The sequence below is a fragment of the Accipiter gentilis genome, chromosome 24 (genome assembly GCF_929443795.1).
Source record: "Accipiter gentilis chromosome 24, bAccGen1.1, whole genome shotgun sequence".
In the NCBI taxonomy this organism is placed as follows: domain Eukaryota; kingdom Metazoa; phylum Chordata; class Aves; order Accipitriformes; family Accipitridae; genus Astur; species Astur gentilis.
Genome location: NC_064903.1, coordinates 22,932,928 through 22,952,107, shown reverse-complemented (window position 1 = coordinate 22,952,107; position 19,180 = coordinate 22,932,928). Strand labels below are relative to the sequence as shown.

General features: G+C 38.0%; 1 protein-coding gene across 1 annotated transcript in view; it reads right to left on the bottom strand.

Annotated features, from left to right (window-relative positions):
* The window catches only part of BRWD3 (bromodomain and WD repeat domain containing 3), a 64,026-nt gene that overhangs the window by 18,003 nt on the left and 26,843 nt on the right, over positions 1-19,180 (bottom strand). Inside the window, exons 12-27 of the mRNA XM_049827275.1 lie at positions 18,457-18,497; positions 14,255-14,359; positions 12,065-12,218; positions 11,403-11,537; positions 10,403-10,531; positions 9,778-10,003; positions 8,917-9,087; positions 6,928-7,111; positions 6,321-6,414; positions 5,466-5,615; positions 4,564-4,640; positions 3,363-3,540; positions 2,656-2,772; positions 2,096-2,203; positions 652-776; positions 335-417 (exon numbers count right to left, since the gene is read on the bottom strand). Of these exons, the coding sequence (XP_049683232.1) occupies positions 335-417; positions 652-776; positions 2,096-2,203; positions 2,656-2,772; positions 3,363-3,540; positions 4,564-4,640; positions 5,466-5,615; positions 6,321-6,414; positions 6,928-7,111; positions 8,917-9,087; positions 9,778-10,003; positions 10,403-10,531; positions 11,403-11,537; positions 12,065-12,218; positions 14,255-14,359; positions 18,457-18,497 (2,077 nt within the window). The remainder of the gene's footprint in view (positions 1-334; positions 418-651; positions 777-2,095; positions 2,204-2,655; positions 2,773-3,362; positions 3,541-4,563; positions 4,641-5,465; positions 5,616-6,320; positions 6,415-6,927; positions 7,112-8,916; positions 9,088-9,777; positions 10,004-10,402; positions 10,532-11,402; positions 11,538-12,064; positions 12,219-14,254; positions 14,360-18,456; positions 18,498-19,180) is intronic.

Below are 19,180 nucleotides of genomic sequence, written 5' to 3'. Positions count from 1 at the left end.
ATAAATGCACTACTTCAATTCTTACATTTTGCACTACTGCCCTTCCCCTAAGGGAGGACTTTCACATCTCTAGTAATTAGTCACAGCTGCCTCCATGCCTCAAATCATACTATAACAGTAGCTGCTTCTGCTATCACAGGCCTCGTAACACTTTCTCTCATTTCTCTCTTTTTTCTGCTACAGGAATTGCAGCAAACATCAAATCAATTTTCCAATGATCGCTGTAATATCATGTGTGGTGTAGTCCTTTACATCATGTAATAGAGACGCTGTATCCTATTAAACAGCTGCAGAAATGTTGCAAAACATATGGAAGTGGAAAAAAAGTAGTCACCTATTTGCCAGTTCCTTTCTTTGGCTTCATTATAAAACTGATGCAGCACAAGGAAGTCAATAACATCTGGCATATCATGGTACCTTCATGAAATAGACAAAAAAAATTGCTTCTATAACCCATAAACATAGTTCCACATGTACAATACAGAGACTCTCCAAAAACAAAATTTCATGCAGTTTGTTTTCAAGTTTGCTATAATAACTAATTAACGCCATCATCATGCCTTGCAAGAGACAAAAGAAAGGAGAGGAGGGAAGCTTCTAAACTGCAAGAAAATCTCTTGAAGAATGTCATCAGCATTTCAGTTTACTTACTTTATGGAAAATGATTCTCCTGTCATTTTGCCTGTGATTGGATCTAGGAATGCAAGCTTCAAGCAGCAGAGCGTAGGAGGCCCAACTTCATATTTAATTCCTACAGTCTTCACAAATTCTTGTTCCTGTTTACCAATAAGCATGGAACAGTGTTATTTTAACTTGCTAACAAAAACATCCATGTTAAAGTACCAAACATTAATAAAAACCAAATATATTTCCACTCTACAGCCCAGGTAATTTCACCCATAAAAGCGTTCTTTTCCAAATACTAAAAATCAATCACAGTCACCTTAAAAAGAAAAAAAAAAAAAAAAAGACATAAGATGCCCATTCCCTTGGTAGATTTGTGAACATTATACACACAAATTATTTTTTTGTAATAAGGTTCTCAGGAACATACCCACTCTGGTTTTAACCACACTGATGGCACCAAAGATTATACCAGACCAAACCCAGGGCCTCTCACCCTTGCATAGCAACATGCAGGGGGAATAAAAGGAAATTCTTCCTCTTAAAGTGGAAATTCAACAATAGCCTTTATGTTCACATCCTGTAAAACATCAGCTGGTGGTAAGGACTCTATCCTAAGTGAAATGCTATTTCCTTTTCCTTACAAACTGAAGATGCCTTTGAAGATTACAGCTAGAATCCCTGAATACCTAGGACCAGTAACCGGATGTTTTTCCAGTAAAGCAATTGTTTTCATTAATAGAACCACTGGCATACACATATATGAATATCAGCATACATGTGTGCTCTTCTCTTGATATGAAATCTGAGTAAAGCAGAAAAAAATACAGCAACACTGTGGATTGAGTACTAAGGGGTTCAAAGTAAAAGGACAAGAAAAATCAACATAGCTATGTAAACCTAGTATCTATCCAAGCATATGTTCTTGCCCTTCCAAGAATTTAAGAACATACACAATTATATGCTTAGCTAGATCCACTCTTTAACAGAGCTAATGCACACATTTAGGTCTTTGTGCCATGATGTCTTACTTCTTACGATAGCATTAAAAACAATAAATAGAACCTAGATGTTCAGGTCATTGTAGAGCACTGACAGAACTACAAACAGCTTTTGAGTGGTGGGTTCTGAATTCATCAGCGTTAAAAACAAAAAGCAGGGCAACCTATTCCAGTGCTTAACTGCTCTCACTTTTTCTTTTATTTAATATTCTACATTTTTTTTATCCATCAGGCAAGAATACCACACTAGATAAACTTTCACATTCTTTAATATCCTTCTGGCTTCCTATCAGGAACTGAACACATGTAAAGGCTTTGTGTTAATGAAAACACTAATTTTAAGATTTACAATTTTAATTTTGATATTAACATTTTAAAGTGATGCTTTCTTCATATTTTTCATACTAGTTTTTAAAGTCAATTTAACATTACAGAGACATTCAGCTTTTGAAAGTATTTGTTTAACTTACCCTGAGTTCCATTTTGTTCCATGGTTGTTTTTGCATGTTAATACTGTAAATTTTTGCTTTCCTTACTGCCCGCACATAAGCTTCATGGCCTTGCCTGAAGTATATGATCTTAAAAGAAAATATAAAACCCCCATTATTTTACTGATAGTTCTCTTCCCACTTATTCTATAATTTCTATGAACACATCAGGCATCATCCCTTTCAGAACATACTGCACACTTCAGTATTTCGTTATAAAGCACTCTTCTCCTTAAAAATATTGATCTCAGCCCCCAAAGTCACACCTGCTATGTGCTTTCAAACTTGGGATCATTAAGAAGTGTACAGGTTTGTCTGAAGATGCACAATCAATTCTTCCTGCTACTCCTAAGTTACATGTGCACAAAGAGGGACATAGGACAGCTATCTGTAAACAACTGATTGCCTAAGAATAAAAAAAAGTTATCAAAACTCAGCCTATCTTGAGCATGATTCACTGAAAATATTGCTAGACATAATAGTCCTGACCAAAACAAGCTTATCAGTGTAGGCAGGAATTTCAGAATGGCTACACTTATTACCTCATCGCCCATTTGTGGGACAAAAGGTGAGCGGCGGGGTATAGTATCCAAGATCCACTGTGGGGCAAGCCATTCTTCACTGGGTTCACCTTCCATCGAAAGCAGTCCACTTGGTTTCTTAAATATATTACATTAAATTTAGAATGCAAGCTGTAACTACTGTGGCAGAACATATGAAAAACTGATCATACAGCACTTATTGAAGATAACTAGATATAAGGGCAAAGCAAATGCTGGAATGTCAACCTTCTAAAAATCTTAACCGAACAGCAGGGAATAAGACATGTTCATTAAAAACATAATAGAAGGTTAAAACGTTCATAAATAAAGAGATTATATTTCTTTAGAAATATTCTAAACATCTTTAAAAATACTAGGAAAAAGAAATCTGGCAATGTAAATACAATACAGGTGCATTATAATTTTACAATGAAACCACTTGGAGTAAATCTAACTGCAGTGAAGAGCATAAATCTGGGAGAGAACGTGCCACCTGCGTGAAACATGGAAGTACATCTATGTCACAAAGCAGCAAAACAAACAAACAAAAATACTCTGGTACCACTGGTACCACAGTTCCTGTGCTGTCCATAGGTTCTTTCTTACTATATACTTTTTGTGAAAAATTTTACTTTGAAAACAACTACTCAAAATAAAATTTATATTCATAAAGTAAAAAAAGACACTAAAAAATTTAAAATGTTGACCTTTTTTCTAGGCTGTTTAAGTTTCCTTCTTTTGGACTCCAGTCCTTTTGTTCCCTTCATATTTTCATCTTCAGAACTACTACAGATTTTCCGAGCTGCCTGCCTGGTTTGTCTCTTTGGCGGCTGGAGATTAATTCCAGCATCTGCTGTCCAGTCAGAATATTCACTTGATGAATCACTGTAGATAATAAAAAGTTGTAAGAAAGAAAACAGCACTTCAGTTTTCACACAACAGAGTGAAAGGTCCAAACATGCAACCTGCTCTTCTGGTTATGTGGAACAGATGTCAGGATTAGCACAAAATTTCTCTCTCATGTGAATTTAAAGAAAACCTCAGTGCCCTCTAATTTATGTATTTCAGCAAATTATTTTATCAATTGCAAACTCACAGTACAACTACAGTTATGGCTGATACCTATTTTCATACTAATTATTTCACTGATTCATAGACTGACTTCATAAGAACTGACTGCATAAATGCATGAAAAATTTAGAAAACTAGAGCACTCTTCTAAAAATACAGTTCTGACTTCTTTAATATCCAAATAACAAACATACAGTATTCATATTAGCTGATGGCCCTTCCAGCCATAAAAGCATAACATTAAGAATAAGAAAAGAGACTGTAAAAATTGTACACAAATACATACTGACAACAGAAAAAGTTGGAAATACTGAAGTATGAACAGAAGATATGTATGCACTTCTATCAATATTTCTATCGCATATGACTAACTGGCATTGATTTTTTCAAGCAGTTCTTAATTAAAGACAAAGTTTTCTTACAAATGGTCTTTCAAAACTGTTCTTGACTTTGGGGCAGGGGGTGGGACGCGACACGGACACCAAACCCACAAAAAACTACAATATAAAATGCTCCATGAAGGACTGGAAAAAAAGTCAGTCTTCAAAATTAAGAAATTTTCATACTGGTTTTCTGTTAAATACTGTTATAAAAATTTTTACAATTACTTAGTCACTCACAAAAGTATTTGTCTGTTCACAGACTCCACGAATTTTGTTGGTTACCATTTTAAACTACCTAAGTGTACTAGACACTTTGCTTCCATCTGTCATAAGGTATAACAAATCTCTACTGACTTGTAGTCACAGTAGCACAATACTTACTTAAGTCTTACTTATGTCTTACTTAAATTACTTAATAAGCTAATGTTAACAATTAAGAGACCAGTAAAGCTACCTGGAACTGCTTTCACTTTGCCATGCTGCCACAGGATCATCCATAGATGCATCACTTGTGCCAACAGTCTCATCTTCCTGTATTAAAAACAGAAGCTTTCACTTTGGGGCCAAGTTTAAAATGTATCATTTTTGTTTGCAAGCAAGTTGTAGGACTTGTCTCACCTGAGGAAAGCTTTGTATTTAAGGACTAGTTTAGTTTAAAGTAAGTCCACAATTTCTTTCTGTCTCTTAATTAATATTATACTACATGCTTATGTAATGCCTATAGAAAGAGATGTTAATTTTAATGGTATTAGAACCATAGAATGAGTTCTTATTTAAGTGTTTGATTAATAAATTTTAGTGTCAAGTGACCAGCTTTATAGCTATTCTGTACGCTTAACGCATTTACAAAGTGGCAATGTTCAGTCTCTTTTTACTTTGCATGCTTAATGAGAACAAGTTATATTTAATCCGGTATATTTTAATTTCTTCCCTTGCCAATATCAATGATTAATACCAATACTCAATCTCTTTCAACAGCAGTCTACAGACGAAGATGAAATCAAAGTACTGAATATGACCTAGAATATATGTGGTGTGTGAAATCCCAGAATAGCAAGTGGTTTAACACAACCCAGTTAAATTTACTTGAAAATGTTTCAGATTTCCAAAAATACCCAACCTGTTTTAAGCTAGTTTTGAATACTGTACGGGCATTGAGGTAAACGATCCTCCACTCTCCAAGATCAACATACTACAGTAACACCACAAATCCAAACGAGTCAATGATCTGAGTGTTTCTTCCTACGTGGAGAAACTTGAAGCCTTAATGGTAACAGCGCTCTCAGCACATCTGTTGTCAAACCACGTTATTTGTGAACACGGAACCTATTGAAAGAATTGCTTGATATATCAGACCTCTGAGGAGCTGTCTGATTCTTCCCGTGCACGTGCATTTCGACTTGCTCCTTGCTGACTGTGTTCTATGGTGGAGCGTGTTTGGTAGGCATGCTGGCGTTTGCGTTGGTTTCTTCTCAAAGACCTTCCACTTCCTGGTTGGTAATCGTTCTTTTATCATGGGACAGAAGGGACAGAAAGAAAAAGATTAGAGATTTAATAATGAATTAGTTAAAAGATGCCTCATTAAAGTGACCGTATGTTGTATCTCATTTACAAATGACAACTAGGAAATCTAGAATTAGAATTGAAAAGATATCTTTTACACACTCGGTGTTCGTTTCAGTGCACATACAGGTGTGGTTTTTTGGTTCAATATCAATTCTACTTTTCAAAGTAGCAGTCCTTAGAAAGGAAGCTATGGAGAAATATCGTTTTTTCTAAAACATACCTGCAATCTCTGGGTAAGATAAAAGCTAGCCACTTAAAAAAGCATGGCACCTCTAATATTTCTCCTAGTTTCCACGACTCAAACTGAACACCCACTGTGGCTCTGCTCTTTTCCCTTCCCAGCATCTTCCCACTACCGAAGCTTTAAGGATAGAGATTTACCACTACTATTTGCATATTACAGTATAAAGACAGACAAATTACAGTTACAGAAGGAAGACAGAGAGCCAGAGAAACAATTAGTATTATTGAGCTTCTAAATCATTTAATAAAATTGGTTTGGCATGAGAAACAATTAGTATTATTGAGCTTCTAAATCATTTAATAAAAATGGCTTGGTGGTTTTTGTCTTTTTTTTTTTTTTTTTTTTTTTCCTCCTCAAAACTGCCTCACACCCAGGTTCTCTCTTCTAGTGAATTAACTCACCCGTTGTAAGGTGTGGGATGGCTTTCTCTTCTTTTCAACAGTGTATAAATTAATTTCAATTTCACCTTTGGCAGCTCGACATTCTTCCTGGACCCTAATTATACATAGGAAACATCCATTTTATTCAAGAAATCACCATATAACTTGACAGTCTCATTAATATACACATTAAAATACTTCTGGTTCCCTTGCTATAAGAAATCTCCGCAAAAGTCCTCCTAGCAGCATCCACAAAAACTTCACTCCTGGAATCACAAGTCAAGGAAGCAAACTTGTTAGTTGAGCATGCATAATTATTTTCAAGTAAACTGAAATGTATTAAAATTATTTTCAAGGTTTTTTTTAAATAAAGCTTCAGACAAATGTGGTATTTGAACTACTGAAGAAAGATTCAACTGTGAAGAGAAGGAATTACTGCTTTCAACTCTCCAGCAGAGGCTACCACTCTAATCCTAACATCTGGATTTCAAAACAATCAAACCAACCAACCCCCCAAAGCCAACACATTTCTGAAAAATCATTTTTTAAAACTCCTAACAGGTGTAGGGAGGAATCATTAAACATTACACAATTTAATCTTTTTTTCCTGTCTCACTTAAGATCTTACTTGCTGATGCCTGGAGGAAGCTCATTCACCACAACTCTCCTGCTCCATGCCATGAGATCTCTCTCCGTTGCCATTTGACTTCGGGGAGCATTGTGATGCATCTGCCGGACCCCTTCAATCTGACCACTTCTTCGAAGACCAACGTTTGGTGGAGATGTAACATCCAAACCTGGACTTCGAAGAGCTAAGGAATAAAAAGATTTTTCTTCACTTCTATAAACCACCAATAAAATCTAGAATTTAAAGTTTAAGGACTGAACAGAGATTCTTTTTTTTTGCAATAAACAACACTACGTTAAGTGGCTTTGTCTTTTGCTTCAGATGAACATTTTTGTGTATTTGCCTCGGACTGCTGGAGATGCATATGCTACTGTAACATCACTGTGGCTTGCTATATCTTAGAGATATCTGAGGCAAGCAAAGAATATAATCCATGAGAAAAGTTTTAAAGGCACTTAAGTCTTGCCAACTGCTCAAGGGCTCTGAAATCATGACTCTTAATTTCTATTGTACAGAAAGAGATGATGTTGACATCCAAAATAATAGACTGCTGCAAGGTTTACGGTTTCTGTTCTACCTCCATTTGTGCTGCGTTTGTAACACTTATCTACTGTGCCACAGGCACTGCTCCTTCTCTGGGCTTTTTGTCAGGTGGTACAACAACACAGTGTGACATACTCAGGAGAAAACAGACACTTTAGGTAGCAAAGTGAGACAAAAAGGCTGATAATATCAGAATCACCGGCATCATTGCCTTAATTTATCTCATAATTTGGGAATGCATCAACACAATTTCCACATGCTTAAATATAGTTCACCACATGAATATATTGCATTCACAGTTGTGCAAACCTATATAAAAAAACCTGGCTATTAAAATATCAGGTACTGTATACATACTCTAACTTACACAAATGGGCAGTTCATGTAGCAAAGTCACTGATCAATGGAAGTTCTACAAGGTAAATACTTTAATTTCTATACCACTCATATTTCTATACCACTCATACCTGGAGATTCCCTTTCACACAACTACAGGGAAATACAAATAAAATTGAAAACGGAGATTGCACAACACATCAACCTACCATAAGAAGCAGAAAAGACTTCTTGTGAGTTGAAGCTGGTTTCTAGGCCACCTTCTTGACAATACCAATTTAGATCAAAGCAAGTGTATTTTCAGCATCTTTCACTAGTATTTTTCCTATTCCTTCCTCAATTTAAAGACAAGCAACTCCAAATCTATCAATCCTAATGAGCTTTGCCAGGAAATCTAATTCAAATGCGTAATCAGTCATTTAACCTAGAACTAATTTATTAGCAGATGTAAATTTTTTAAAAGCTCAGGATGACTTGCAGCACAAGTCCACAGCATCTGCTCTCTTCCATCAACCGCACTGAGTAAGCTGCCTCGCAGTCAGCTGTTCACATCTGATTGAGTTTGGTCTAAATTTTTAATCACTTTGTGTATTAAAAATAAAATCACAGTAGCAGAACACTTACCAGGAGAATGATCTCAAGCTTTCTAAGGAAACACTAAGACAGAGCAGACACATTTATTTTATAAACACTGATGCTCAGCCTTAGCATTTATGCTGCAACAGGAAGCCATTAGTCTGTCACAACATTGTATTCCATTGACATTCTCTAATTATACACTGTTATCTTGACATTATGCAGTTACAAAGTATCACCTTTGTAGTGACTGATATCAAGACAATACAGTGAACTTTATGTTTATTTTTTAGGTAAGGTTTATAACTGGAAATAATTAGAGTCTAATAGTTCTAGGTAATCAGATACAGCCCAGTCAGACCATTATGTGCCCTCAGCTGCACCTTAAACTTTTAATTCCTCTGCTAGCATCAGCTGAATGTCCAAGTGCTCCACACAGGTTAACAAGTCCCAGAACTTACACTAAAACGTTTTGATTAGTACATTACGGTGCTTTCGGAAAAGAAATTATGGAGGTAAAGAAGGGACACTTACCTCCATTAACAGAGTGGGATCTATTGAGTGGAGGGTTTGGAAGAGTTTCTCCTTCATTAATTAGTCTCAGATCTTGCTCCCTCTGTAGCTCTCTGATCATTCCATCAAGGATACTCTCATCCTGGTCATTAGTTTGCTGCCCAATGACTTGTTCAACTACTTCACCATCACCTTGACAAGAATAAAGCCACAACTGCTTACAAAATGATTTCTGTTTTACTAAACACCATAGAAACTATCAAACTTAAAAATTATGCACAATTGCCTGTCTGCTCTGCAAAACATCTGATCACCAGTTGGTCTTCTGCTCTCATGTAATAAATGGAGGCAAAGTTTAAAAGAGAAGTTATAATAAAAACCTAAAATAAAAGACCACACGTAAAATATAAACACAAACCCTTAAAAACAGCAGCAAAAAATAATGCTCCAGTAGGTAATAATGGAAGATCTCTTCTGGAGACCAGCATTTTGCAAAAGTTTATATCTACAAGGAAAAAAACCTGTTTTAAGAAACAAAAGGTATTTTTTCAATATCCATCTTACCTTCCTGCTTCCTTACTCACATACACAGTTACACGGAGGCTAATGGGACAATACTTCATGCATGCTGCCATACACCTGGTAGAAGTCCACAGATTTCAGAATACTGCGGTCTCCTCGTCTTGCCTCCAGTCAAGGTAATTCCATACACTTCCTTTATGCCATAAAGCCACCCTATCTCCTCTTCTACCTCTATACTGAATTTAAACCACTAGTTTGAGAAGACAACTGAAACAAACAAATCCTTATGGTATCATCCTACTGAGCTGGTGCTCAATACTGTGCAATACATGTATTATGCATGAGTTTTAGACAGCATACCATTAGCCACATATCCCAGCTGAGGAATAAGTTGTTCATCCTTGCAATTTTCCCTCCCTGGTACCAGCCGCTGGAATCTTGTGGGATGAGGATTTCCATCAACATCCACCAAGAATGGAGGAGGCATAAGATGTGGAGCCTGTTGAGTCTGTTCATCCAACACATAGTTATTTGCATCACGGATCAGTGGTCGGTAATCCGTATGGAAGAACATCTGATCTGGAATCTGCAAGACAAGCAATCTAGTAAATAAATCAATGGCCATTTGCAGCTGTCTTGCTGCTTTGGAATGGCTCCCATACCACAACTCCTACACTTAGGATCAGCAGAAGAAATGTTATGACAGAGAACAGATTCCTACCACAAATGTGGTTTACTACCAAGGCCTGATGCAAAAATTCAATAGTAAAATATGCCAACAGAGGTGAACAGATAATGTTAATGCTTTGTTTCCCTGTCTAGAGATTCTCTTGTCTAAATCTTTTTGATTTAGGTAAACAGCAACTGCTTCGTGATCTAATTACTATTTTGTCTGGGGCAGGGCAAGAGAATAAACTGTAACACAAATACTTCTAAGACAAAATTAGGTCAAGGCACAGAAGAGTTTAAAATTAATTTAACCCACCTTTTCATAATATTTATTGCATCCAAACCCAAATAGTAGCAGATGTCCATGAGAGTCTGTGCAGGCAAAATGCTGTCCATCTGGTGAGAACTTGCAATCAAAAACAGCTCCATGGCCTTGGCCCTCAATCTGTATACAAGCACAGAGCATTCCTTTCACAATCATGCATTCTCTGCAAGAGCATTTTTACAAAAATTTCACCTGTGCTCCAAAAAGTATGTAATCCTAATTCTGTGTAATTTCTCATCTCGCTCGTGACTGATGGGCACTTATATTTTTTCCACTTAATCATTAAAGCTCCACTGAACAATGAAGTAAAACCTTCCATTTTCTCTTTGTCCTGAAATTTCAGTACAACTTTTAATGTATGTTCTGAAACAACGACCTAGAAGTCTACATCGTATGTTAATGGAAGACAAAGGGCAAGCCTGCACCAAAGATCTCAGACATGTATCGGCTCCGTACAAGCAGGTTTCACCGCCCCAAGTGCCAAGAGGCTAGCTCAGGTCCTGAAGCAGTACAGCTGCATTTGCTTAGCACTGGAACCAAACCAACAAACCTGGCACTGGGCGCATTAAGATAAATGCAGCACAGAGCCAACCATACTGTTTCCCAGACCACAGCATTGTGCTACAACACACAGGCTTACTGGTTTTCATTGCTCTACCCTGGGAGTCACTATAATCTTTTGCACGGTATAACCATGCCCATACACATGAATAATATTCAGATGTAACAGATCCCATGAAAGACTTGCTGCTACACCTACAATATGCAAAAACATACCTTGATATTGCTTACTAAGGAGTACATGGTTTTCTTTTTAGTATGTAGGAGTTTTCCCCCAATCCTGTTCTAACATTGGTCACAATAGGTATGTAATGAAATCTGCTTTTGCCTTAAGATCAGTTTTACACAATTGTGGAAATAACTAACTAGCTAACTAACTAACTAACTAAATAAATAAATAAAACCCCAACCCTTCCCTGATCATTCTTACCATGTTAAAGTAATTGCGAATTTTTGTTCCTTTGTCTATATCCCAAACAAAAATATTTCCATCGTGACCCGCTGAAAGTACAATCCTTTGGTCAAACGGATGGGCTTCCAGAACAAAAACTTCATCATCGTGACCCTGCAATGAAAGCATGGTGAAAAAGAAAGTAATATTTCTCCATGTAATATCTCCAAACATGCTAGTATTTAGTGTGAAGACATCTCAGTTCAGGTAGTCATCCATGACAGCTCAATTTACTGGATCTTAGACTAGAATTGTACTTAGTCAACATTTCTGTCAGAGGCTTGGCATTATCTCTGCCTACTTTGTAAGTGCCTCGGACTGCAGCTCAGCACAGCTGAGATGGACAAGGATGGGGAGGAAGAAGAAATCAGCAGTGAGGACAGCTGTGGCCCTCTAATCTGGGCACAAATGGTGGCCTTCAAAGGGCTCCCTTGTCAGCCAGCAATCATCAGGGTCTAGCAGCATTTTGGTCATCAGCTCCTTTCCCCGTGATACATACTCCTCCCAATAAAGATAAGACAGATGGCATACTTCAAGACAAAACACTCCTCATTAGGGGGAATGATGACGCAGTTTAGCCTCAAAGCAGTTTCAGAGCTGAACTATAACCATTTGGGATTACCCACTTGAATTTTACTCACAGATAAGCTGTGAAGAAGCTGCCCTGTGGATGAGTTCCACACTTTGAGAAGGAAATTGTTGACTGCAGTGATGACAGTGGCATCGTATCTATCCCAAGCCACCATAGTAACCTTCAGTTTAGTTACCTTGTCCTCCCCAGATGCTACATTGTTCCTAAGGAAATCAATAATTTAAAGAAGAAATAAATCAGTAACAACATACAGAAACCTTTAACAGTGCTAATTCAGTATATTAGGGACAGCATGGCTGCCACCACCGTGACTACTGGCTAATGCAGGAGAATGAAGGATGGCTTCTGTAGTGGTAAAAACCGGATAGAGAAAATATTCAGTACCAATAAGATTTATAGAGTTTTATTTCCTTAAAAAGGACAAGTTTCTTTTCTGTTCTTCTTAAGCGATCACCCTTGTCTATCCCAATTCTTTCTTTCAAGCAATTCAGTTCTATCAAGTTTTTTCCTACAAGGCATTTTTCTTATCAGTCATTAATATGAGTAAATTCTATAATGAGCAGGAACGTGCTAAATAAATCCAAATCATACTTTGACAGCGTATTGGGTTTTTGTGGCAAGGTTTTGATAGCAGAGAGGTTACAGGGGTGGCTTCTGTGAGCCGCTGCTAGAAGCTTCCCCTGTGTCCGACAGAGCCAGTGCCAGCCGGCTCCAAGATGGACCTGCCGCCGGCCAAGGCCGAGCCCATCAGTGATAGCGGTAGTGCCTCTGTGATAACGTATTTAAGAAGGAAAAAAAAGTTACAGTGGGCACAGAAACGGCAGCCAGAGAGAGGAGTGAGAACATTTAAGAGAAACAACCCTGCAGACACCAAGGTCAGTGCAGAAGGAGGGGACGAGGTGCTCCAGACACCAGAGCAGAGATTCTCCTGCAGCCCGTGGGGAAGACCATGGTGAGGCAGGCTGTCCCCCTGCAGCCCAGGGAGGTCCACAGTGGAGCAGATCTCCACCTGCAGCCCAGGGAGACAGGACCCCACGCCGGAGGAGGTGGGTTCCCGAAGGAGGCTGTGACCCCATGGGGGACCCACGCTGGAGCAGTGTGCTCCAGAAGGACTGCACGCCGTGAAAGGGACCACACCGAAGCAGTTTGTGAAGGACTGCAGCCCGTGGTAAGGACCCACATTGGAGAAGTTCATGAAGGACTGTCTCCCGTGGGAGGGACACCCATGCTGGAGCAGGGGAAGACTGTGATGAGTCCTGCCCCTGAGGAGGATGAAGCAGCAGAAACAACGTGTGATAAACTGACCATAAACCCTATTCCCTGTCCCCCTGCGCCGCTGGCGGGGGGGAGTAGGTAGAGAATCCAGGAGTGAAGTTGTGCCCGGGAAGAAGGGAGGGGTGGAGGGAAGGTGTTTTGAGATTTGGTTTTACTTCGCATTACCCTACTCTCATTGATTGGCAATAAATTAAGTTAATTTTCCCCAACTTGAGTCTGTTTTACCCGTGATGGTAATTGGTGAGTGATCTCTCCCTGTCCTTATCTCAATCCACGAGCCCTTTGTTATATTTTCTCTCCCCTGCCCAGCTGAGGTGGGTGGGAGTGATAGAATGGCTTTGGTGGGCACCTGCCGTCCATCCAGGGTTAACCCTCCACAGACAGCTAACTTATTAAAAATGTAACTATACGAAATATAAATAATTCTGCAAAGCAAAATGCCTAATAGATTTCTCGATTTCTGCTTTTTGTTATTGTGCATATTCAATTACAAGGCCATTTACAGAAGTCACTTGAGGATCTCAAAAAGAAAACCTCGAAACCCTAACTGAACCTGAGAACCAAATCACCATATGTCACCTCTTACTTGAAAACTTAAGGAAAAGTACAATGTTAAGAAACATGCTGGACATATATATAAGCATATCAGCATGTGATCAACGAGGTTCTACTAAAACCTCTTTCTGTGAGATGAACTCTGTTTGACATTCTTACTTTGTATATAAAATACTAAATATTCCGCAACTATTATAGAGTAGGGAACTACCAATGTATTAATCTTTTCTTTTGGGGCCTAATTGACTGTGTAACTTAACAGATAGAGCCACAGCATTTTCAATACACAAAAAACATGCACTGAAGTTAACTCAAAATGGAAGTAAATAAATAGTTTTCAATACGATGGAAGATTTTGGGTTTTGTGTAAATGTGGCTATGAAGTGTATTCTATTTCAGTTTGGTTTACCCTGTCATTTTAGTAGCCATATCCAGGACCACACTCTTCCAATCTTGCTGCTGATAGTGCCATATTCTTGCTGTTCCATCTCTGCTTCCACTGACAAATCTTAAGCTATGGGGAAAAAAAAAAAAAAAAAAAAAAAAGAAAAAAAGTAATAAAATTCTGAATAAGGATAAGTCACCGCTGCTTTTGGTCTAATACCCACATGACCATCATAAGAAATTATTTTCTCACTATTCAGTAGCTTCGCTATGGAGTTTTCCATCCTCAGCAACAGTGTGGGCATGCTAAATCCTGTGGCAAGAATATTTAGGAGCTTGGCAGAGGACTGTCATTCACCTTAGAAAACGTCGCTACAAGCACTTACTTTTATGTTACTCTGCAACAAACCTGTACACACACACATGTACACAAGTATATATATACATACTTGTGTATATATACTTGTCTTACTCTCTATATGCCCACACATAGGCGTGTTTAACAACTCATAAAATATCCATGAACTACTGCCACAGGAAACAGGCAGCTACAGAACGCTGGCAAGCCAAGAGCACACCCATTCACACCAGCACAGAAGCTAGAATGTATTTAATCTTTTTTCAACACTTATTCTTTATATTGTTTGTGCATCTCTGATCTAGAGAATGTAATTAAAAGACAGTGAGGTTACAATTTTCATATCAGATATTGTACGGTACAAAAGAGTTTATATCCCACAACATTAATTACATTTGGTTACAGCTAGCAGATGGCCTTGGAATGACTTCAATGTCGTAATTCATACAAGCTGCACATTCCCTTTTTAATGACATCAGCAAATCTCTGGAGCAGTTCATAGTGGCAGCAAAGAAAGAAAAACTGCATGCCAGGAGTCTAGCATAAATTATAATACATTAACTTAGGGAGAGGGTGAAGACAGGGAAGGGAAATACCCAAGTTGAACACAAGTAGGTAGCCCTGCCTGTGAAGTTGAATATGAGTATTTTCTTTTTTAAACTCCTCCTTTTTTAAAAAATTCAAGCATCCAGCAAGTGCAGTTAGCTACATCATAATTCTTTGTCTATCAATGTCACAGAAATCATTTTTGTTGAGAATTTTTAAAAAAGCTCCTCAAGTAATACATTTTCATAGGATGGCCAACACCTTTAAAAGTATATTCCTTTTACATACAAAATTACATGTAAAAGGCAAGCCTATTCAATTTTATTTTAATAAGTGATTGTTTCCCCTTTTCAGTTTCCCTGATCTGAATTTTTTCATCATGATGAAAAACGGTTAAAAAATGCTTGTGACAGGTTTATTTTCTTTTTGTTTTTACTTCTTTATATTAAAATAAAAAGGAAGCTATCACTTTTCCATTAAACGCATCACTATAGCATATAATTTTCAGTGACTATGTGACCTAATACCCCCACTGAGACCTGTGCTCTCACAGTGCTTGGAAGGAACTGTTAGTACAATTATAGCAGTACATTCCCACATAATTTTACATGACAAAGATCTCCAAGTACAGGTGCAGTTCCACTGGCAAAGCTACAGTTTTGCTTGGAAGGCTCCTGCTTGCACATATCCCTTAAACCTCCTGCCAAGCAAAATAAGGAATATGAGCAAAAGCTGGCATAAGCCCATTTACATTAACATGTTGATCACTAATCAAAGCTTGTCACGCCACTCTCCAACACAGCTGTGCTGCAGAAGCTTGACACACAAACACGCCTGTAGGCACCTTTATACGTTTTATCATGAGCATCCTGACTTGCACTGCTGCATAAGAGACAGCATCCTGACTTAGCACAGTTGTAAAAACTGAAAGCTCTGCAGGTTGGAATGGTTCGCTTCATAAACTTTAAGACCACACGATTACTGTTATCATCTAAACTAATTAACTGGAAATTCACATATTTGCCTAGAAATTCACACATTTGCCAGGTATGTTATCAGAGATAAGTAAATTATTATGAATAATAAAGCCGACCAATTAACCAAAGACTGCGAGTTCAGAGAGCATGTGATCTGCGTGTAGAGTAACTGTCCCATATACTCAGTTCCAGAAACTAGTCAAAGTAAGTACTGTAGCTCATCATTAGTCACATAAATGAACACAGACTCACACAGTCTTCACTCCAGGAAATGTTAAGATTAACCCATTGAACGTGACACTTGGTGATGTTAAGCTAGCCAGATGTACTGGTGACTCAGTGAAGACTAAAGATAGTGGGTTGCAAGAAGACACCACAAAAATATGGTAGGACACTACTGAAGTATTATGTAAAAAAAATCCAAATCCTTGAGGAAAGCCAAACAATTGTAATGAGAAGAACATGTGTAAAGGAGAGTTTTAATCTCAAATGCAGACAAATTAAGCAGGGGAATTTTATCTACTATGCATCTACTCCTGGATCCAAATTTGGGATGCGACGATCAACTGCACATTTACATCCCATTGAAGAGCTATTCTTTGCTTATTCCCCCTTGGAAGTAAGTCAGGTTTTTTGGGTTTGTTTTTTTCTGGCAATTTCAGAGTTACAAAAATACAAGCTGAGGGATGAGGGCCTGTTTATTCATCCTATCATGTTTATCATTCTAGAACCTCACAGAAGTTGAGCTCTTATGAATTTTGAGTGTGTTTATGTAAACAAACACTCTTCCCACATTCTTCAGAACTCTGAGCACCAGAAGAGACAACTTGCTTTTTCAATGTGCCCAGAGAGGGACTTGCAAAAGAAATCATTCACCAAGGAATTAAATGAGACAGATAGTAAAGGGTGGATGGCCTTATGTTTCAGCAACATATCAGCAATGTCATATTATTTGAAAAATGTTTTCAAATTATGCTAATTGCTTGCTGCTTTCTGGTCCCCAGCTGGTATAAATGATACAGATAACATATGCAAGAGAAGTAAATTTTAACAAAAAACCCAAACATATACATAATCTATCAACAACACTATCAGCTTCAACATGATTCTTATATGGATCATAAATAAGAGCACAGTGAAGTAATGAAAAAAAAAACCCCAAACAAACCCCCCCAAGATAAAAGGTAGTTCTACAGTTCCTTGTTTTCATTATGCATGATACTCATCATTTAGATGCCACTATTTCCTTGATTTCCTTCCATTTCACTTCTGACAACACACCAAGTCTTATTTCCCCTTTCACGTTTATCTTCTTTTCATAAATGACTGCACTGAGTTTGTACATCCTTTCGGTCAGTGCAGACAGCGTTGCTCAGATGCTAATCTAAGAGCATACTTTTTTGGAAGTCAGAGTGTCACATTCCCATACTACTTACTACAGAGAGGACAGAGCAAGAGCAGTTGGTAAAGAAGTGGCCTCCTCATCTGTGCCCCAGTACAGAAACAAGGGAATATATCTGCTTTGAATGTAAAAGCTACCGAAAGTGCTCCTCTCATTGATAGCTTGGCCTCCCCTTTGCCTCTAACTTGGCCATCAGCACTGGCTATGTCTGGCAAACAGACATGTGGTACAGTCACCATGCTACCCCTTTTGTTTCCTGCAGCTCCAGAAAAACAGATGCCCAAAAGTCACTAACTCAAACAACAGCCACACAGATAAACAGACATGTGTATGTGCTTATTTTTCATCTTGCTCTAACAGGACTGAAATGATAAAGCCAACAAGCTCCCCCCCCCCTCCAAATTTAACCTGATGTTCTAGTTAAGAAAAAATAATAAAGAAAAGTAATTGAGAAACCAAATCCCTGATCCCATTATAAACAATGAATATACTCAGATGTTTTACCAGGTAAAAGCACCTCGCAAGAGAGGCTCCTTTAATGAAGATCAGACCTGCAGACTTACTTGTCTGACCATCTGTGTATGTGTAACAGTTCTAACTTTTGCTTCAAAGTACATTTATTATAATGCTCTTTCTCCAGAAGTAACCCTTTCTGTATTTAACAAGGCTACCTGTGAAGACACTCTTACAAAATTTGGTTTCCAATTTGCTCAGTTTAAAAAAATACAAAACAAAAGCACAGTTACAGAACATTTTTGTTGTTACAGCAGAAGGCAGCAAGTCCAGGTTTGTGGATATGACACACACCTTGCAATGTACTTTGAGCAATTTGTCTAGATTAATCAGAGCCCATTTGGTCCTGTTGCACCAAATTTTCTCTGACAAGTTATTTGGAAAATTAAATACCATACTTCTCATGTCAAAATCCCAGGACAGCCACTCACCTGTCACCATTGTTACAGAACTGGACTGCAACCACTTTGTCCTAAACAGAAGAGAGGAAAAAAATAGTAGTAAGTGCTTTGTAAACTGAAACACTCATCCAAAAAGATCTTAAGGATGAGCTTCTATTTAGCAAATTGCATCTTCCTGTACACCTCCTACAACATACTATCTTACAAATTCAAGAACAGAAAAGTCACATTTGAAGCTAAAACTTGCCCAGGCATATTGTGTTAAACATTGAAATAGAAAACTTCAGAGGTGATAGTTTCATGTTGCTCCAGAAGTAGCTCAGAGACAGAAACGATTTCTGACTCAGTCTCCCTGACTCTTAGACCTTCAGGAGGAAGAAGCTGCAGCAGCTCTGTTCTTGCCTGAGCACAGTCTTCCTGCACAGTGCCACAGGACCGTACATGCCCCAGGGTAAGCTCTGCCTGGGGAACTCTGCACCTTTTAGACTCCACAGAGTTAGCAGGAATAAGGAACCTCAGGAGCTCACAAGGCCTGGTAGGTACAGCACTCAACAAGATGGAGAAAGAATCACTTAACCAAATAAATGATCACAGCAGGTTTGCAATTTTTAGACCCAATGTTAAAGTGCATCAAAACATTTCATCAAAAAAATGCAAACCTTGGCTTTATTTCCACTTTTAAATTGTTGAGAAACAAATGTTATGTTTTAGACATGGTTTTGCAATTTTTTTATTTTGCTAAATACTTGTGTTG